A 4,886-nucleotide genomic window follows, 5' to 3' on the forward strand; every position below is an offset into this window, starting at 1 on the left:
AGTGGTGGGGAGGGGGCCGTTAGGGGGAGAAGAAGTGGGTGGTAGTAGAGGGGGCAGCTGGAAGGGCCGGCGGGTGCCGAGCCGATGCAGGCCCGCCCGGGGTGATGCTCCGCCAGGTCCCGGGGCGCGGAGTCGCGCAGGGCGGCAGCCGGCGCAGAGCCGACCCTGCCCGTCTCTGCCCCGGTCTTTGCCTGGCTCCTCCCATGGCCGGGGCCGGGCCCGGGGCAGGAGGTGGACTGGCTCCGGGGGCCGGGGGGCGGCTTTGGAGTCGCCTTCCAGGTAGACGAGAGCAAATGGTCAGCCGCGAGCCGGGGATTATGTCACTGGTGCGAGGCAGGAGCTCCGAAACGCTGCCTGGCGGGGCTGATTGACAGCCGGGCCGGGAAGGCAAGGCTATAAAAGGCGGCAACCTCCCGCCGAAAGCCACTGGAGAGGATCCGAGCCGCTGCTGCCCCGCGCAGGGAGCCCGCAGCTTTTGGCCCCTGCCTTGTCCCCGGTGGCTTCCACTTGCTTTCCCCGTTGGATTTGACTGGGAATTTTCCAAAGGGCAAGAGCATCACTGCAGCCTTGCATGCCAGGTAAGGAGGAAGGGGAAGGCTGGAAAACTTTGCCTGCTGGGGTGAGCTGAGCTGGCTGGCGAGTTGACTGCAGTAGACTGTGATGAGTCGGCTACAGGACACAGCTATGGGGAGGTCTGTCTGCCTTTGCCTCCCTTCCCCTCGTCAGTCTCCTTGTCTCAGCTGAGCTTTTGTCAGCCCCCTTTTGTTGTTGCTGTTGGTTTGGGCACAGCTGAATGATGCTGGTGGAGAGTACCTTGTGTCAACCAGCATCCCCGATGTGCTCACACTCCGGACAGCCGTATATCTTCAGTGGGCAATATTATACTAATAGCTTTCTTGATGCAGGGTCATTAGATACATAGTGTTTTATCACACAAGCAGGCGGCGGGATAGCACTGGAAAGGCACGTTGGTTTTTCTGTTGCCCCTTGGACACCGTGCTCTAAGGTAAGATGTGCATTAGAAAGGCAAATGCATAAAGATTAAAAAGGAAAATAATATATTTGTAAAGGATTAGTCTTGTAGCTGGGATGTTAAACCTGAGTTAGGAGATTTTTAAGGGGGAAAAAGCCCCCTTGCTGGTACACCTGACCCCTAGTTGTCTTTCCTGCTTGGTGCAGAGGGCTGGACCTGATGCTCTTCCAAGGACCCTTCTGGACTTACAATCTATGAATCTATGCATTTTCCCATTTTTGCAGAGTATGATTTTGTAGAAATAGCAAACAGAGTTTTCAACAGAAAGTTTGATTTTCTGAGGGATGGAAAGTACTGAACTCTTTTGGAGTATAGCTTAGAGAGCTTTTAAAGTAGTGGTATACTGTTATCCAGAAAAACATGTCTGCACATTGCAGCTGGCAGACTGGATTTATTCTAATGACTAGACAGTAGCCCTGAACTATTTTGGCATATGTGTTAGAGCTTTTAAAGTAGCAGTGGTACCCTGTTATTCAGAAAAGTCTGTCTGCACATTACAGCTGGCAGACTGGGCTAATTCTATTCAGCACAACACCCACATGCACGTGCACACGTGCACACGCACACACATACTTTTCCCCCATATAACCATACGGTAATACATGAAGGAAACATCCCAATAAAACTAATTCAGCACTGTGAGATAAATCTTAATTTAAGTAAATGTGCATATGCACGTGCATGTAAGAAAAAGAAATTTTCTATGGTGACACTGAAAAGCTGAAATAGAACTTTTGAAATGCAATTATCTTGCAAGGCATTAAACTGTATAGTCTCATTCAAAGGGGAGTTAAGATGGAGCACTAGTATAGTTCATCTTCTGTCATTTGAAAACTTGTTGGCATCTCGAATAAAACCAGAAAGAAAATTCTGCTGATATGACATGTCTTTTCTGTATATTGTTCCCCTTTAGGGATCTTTGTATGGACATGGGGGTCTTAATATGTAAATATACATCCTCCTTACACATGAAGTTATAATGTTTTGCTCTTGACATCAAAACCAAACTCAAACAAGCAACTGTGATGTAATAAACATAGGACTATGCATGCAAGTAAGGAATAGTAGTAGGAACAGATCAACTCTCAATCACAAGTATTTCCCACCCCCCACCTGTCTCATACCTATTGTCTTCCACCCCTCTGATCCTCACTGCCACACATTTTTATTTTCACAGACCTGCATTTTGCATTTTGGCTTCTATTCTACCCATGAGAGCACATAATTCACCAGCAGACTCCCTATATGCCTGAAGAGGGTGTTTATGCCTGAAAGTTTGCAAAGAACAATTTTTCCAACTACTTAGCTGGTCTAATAGAAGATATCACACCTACCCAAAGAACCTTGGCTGCCTATGTCCTTAGACCAACACGGCTACAACCAACACCCCCAATCACAAGTATGTTATTTCATCCAGAAAAAAAATACACAAATAAATATATTCAAAACCAAATTCCAATGATATACACTATTAGCCATAAACATTGCTTCCAAATAAGGTGTTGCTGGGGTGAATCATGTGACAGCTGGCGGTCTACAGTTGACATGGAGTATTTGCCTAATTCATTTATGTTTTGGCTTATTCACAGGAGTTATGCTACTGAGGAGCAGCCTGTTGTGGCTAACCTTCTTGTTGACTCTGTGGGCTACTTCAAATGCTCAAGGTAAGCCCTGAAAGTTCCTAATCAGATTTGTAAGCAAGAAGTAATGACTGCACCTGCAAAGCTAAAAGTTGGTTTAAAAATGACTTATCTAAATCCCTATACACAATAGTATAATATAAGAGAAAAAGGGCTGCTAAAATAACTTTTAGCTTTCTTTAAAAACGTGTTACTATGGATAAATTTGGATAACATTTCCCTCCTACCCAAGAAAGAAAAAGATAAAAATAGTTTTCTCTAGTGAGTGTTGACTTACGTTTACTTATCCAAAAAAGTAATTGCTAAAATATTCCTTTTGCAATGCATATGAAATATGAGAATGGCTTAAGCTGACTGGGCGGGTGGGATCTGCTTGGCAGGAAATGTAGAAAGAAAGGGAAAAAACTCCATGTGCCAAATTTAGCTTGGGTCTAAATTGGCACAATGCCAGATTTTTTTTTTCTGTGCAAGTTCTTGAGATAAGTTCATCCTAGGTGTAATTCTGCTTTTCTTGAGAGCTAACCTACTGTAATGTGGGTGTTCATTTGATTCTTCCAAGCTGCAAGTTAAAATATTACAATTGATTTGAAAGCTTTCCTTATGACAATAAGCATTTTTATGTATGTGGGAGGCTGACCTTCACTAAGCTAAACATATATTAGTATTCGTATACATAAAGAAATGATGTACAAATACAAATGGGTACACAGATGTATGTATTATTACATACATACATATGCTTGTTGCCAAATATGGGGAAATGCTCAACAGGTGGATATGCCAGATGTAAATACTGCTCATTCTTGCATGCCAAATAAATATTAAATATGCTTCTGTCTTTAAAGAAGATGCAAGTACTGGATTTACTGTGTTAAAGTGGTAGCCAATATAGTAGTGTCTATCAAACTATTAGAATAGTTGTATGTACTGTGTATGGTTATATTTCATCGTGTTCCTTTTTGTAATCACATTGTTACATGCTCTTGACTCTCACAGATGGTGACAAGGAAGAGGAGACTACATTCGACTTGGTTCAAATCAGTAACATAAACCGAAAGACAATTGGAGCAAAAGTATTTCGGGGTCCAACTCCCACTACCCCGGCATATCGTTTCATTCGATTTGACCACATACCTCCAGTGAATCCAGAGAAATTAAAGCAGATTATCAAGCTCTTACGGAAAAATGAGGGCTTTATTCTTTCAGCCACCCTGAGGCAGGACAGGCAATCTAGAGGCACCATCATTGCTTTAGAAGGTCCTGGCACCACCCAGAGGCAGTTTGAGATTATTTCCAATGGCCGAGCCAACACTCTGGACCTCATCTATTGGGTGGATGGCTCCCAGAATGTGATTTCTTTGGAAGATGTGGACCTAGCAGACTCACGGTGGAAGAACATCACAGTTCAAGTAACAGGAGAGAACTACAACCTTTATGTTGGCTGTGACCTTATTGACAGCTTTATCTTGGAGGAGCCTTTCTATGAGCAGCTGAAAGCAGAGAACAGTAGAATGTATGTGACAAAAGGGTCCATTCGAGAGAATCACTTCAGGGTAGGTAACACGGATGAGTTATAGTCTGTGCTGAGGTAAGGAATATAGCTGCAGTTAGTATTGGAAGACAATGGGCCTAATTCTCTTTTTGTATATACCCCAATGTCAATATAGATAAGAGGATTCAAGAGCAGAATTTGGCCAAATGCCTTCTAATGTATTGCTGGAGGTTAACAGCAGGAATTTCAGAGTTTATACAAGTGAAGAATTGACAAAATATACTCTAGGGCTAGAGGAAGTGTGTTCTATTACTGAATGAACATTTGCCTGCAACATGTCAACTCCATTAGCCTGCTTTTCCAATCGTGGGCCTTCTAGGGAAGATGCTTTCAAGCATGCTACATTTTGTGGTGATTTGCAGAGTTTGTTGGAAATTTTCTGATGGACTCTTTTCCATCAGAAAATGATGAGATAAGGAAAGTGACATATTTCACAGAAAAACATTGTGATTTTGTTAAAATTTTGTTTCAGAAGAAAAGCTCAGGAAAAAAATTCTGTGGGGAAGAAATATCTTACCTTCAACCTTTCCCAAATTGTTTTGGTTTTCCATTTCAGAATAACTTTCCTTCCTCTTTTTCTTCTTTTACATGATCTAAAACAGAAAAATGAAGACTTGGAATCAAAATGTGACCAACTTAAAATGAGATCCCCCCCCCCCCC

At 43.0% G+C, this 4,886-nt stretch overlaps 1 protein-coding gene across 2 annotated transcripts in view; it reads left to right on the forward strand.

The window, feature by feature from the left end:
- Positions 1-251: 251 nt before the first annotated feature.
- Positions 252-4,886, forward strand: part of THBS2 (thrombospondin 2) — a 41,023-nt gene continuing 36,388 nt past the window's right edge. The window contains exons 1-3 of one of the 2 annotated variants that reach the window (XM_019527189.1): positions 252-578; positions 2,623-2,697; positions 3,670-4,226. In XM_019527189.1, coding sequence (XP_019382734.1) covers positions 572-578; positions 2,623-2,697; positions 3,670-4,226 — 639 coding nt within the window. In that variant the 5' untranslated portion in view covers positions 252-571. Of the gene's footprint in view, positions 579-2,393; positions 2,433-2,622; positions 2,698-3,669; positions 4,227-4,886 lie in introns of those variants that run through there. The other variant, XM_019527190.1, reaches the window with a different exon arrangement.

The sequence above is a fragment of the Gavialis gangeticus genome, unplaced genomic scaffold (genome assembly GCF_001723915.1).
Source record: "Gavialis gangeticus isolate Ggan-Ray unplaced genomic scaffold, GavGan_comp1, whole genome shotgun sequence".
In the NCBI taxonomy this organism is placed as follows: domain Eukaryota; kingdom Metazoa; phylum Chordata; order Crocodylia; family Gavialidae; genus Gavialis; species Gavialis gangeticus.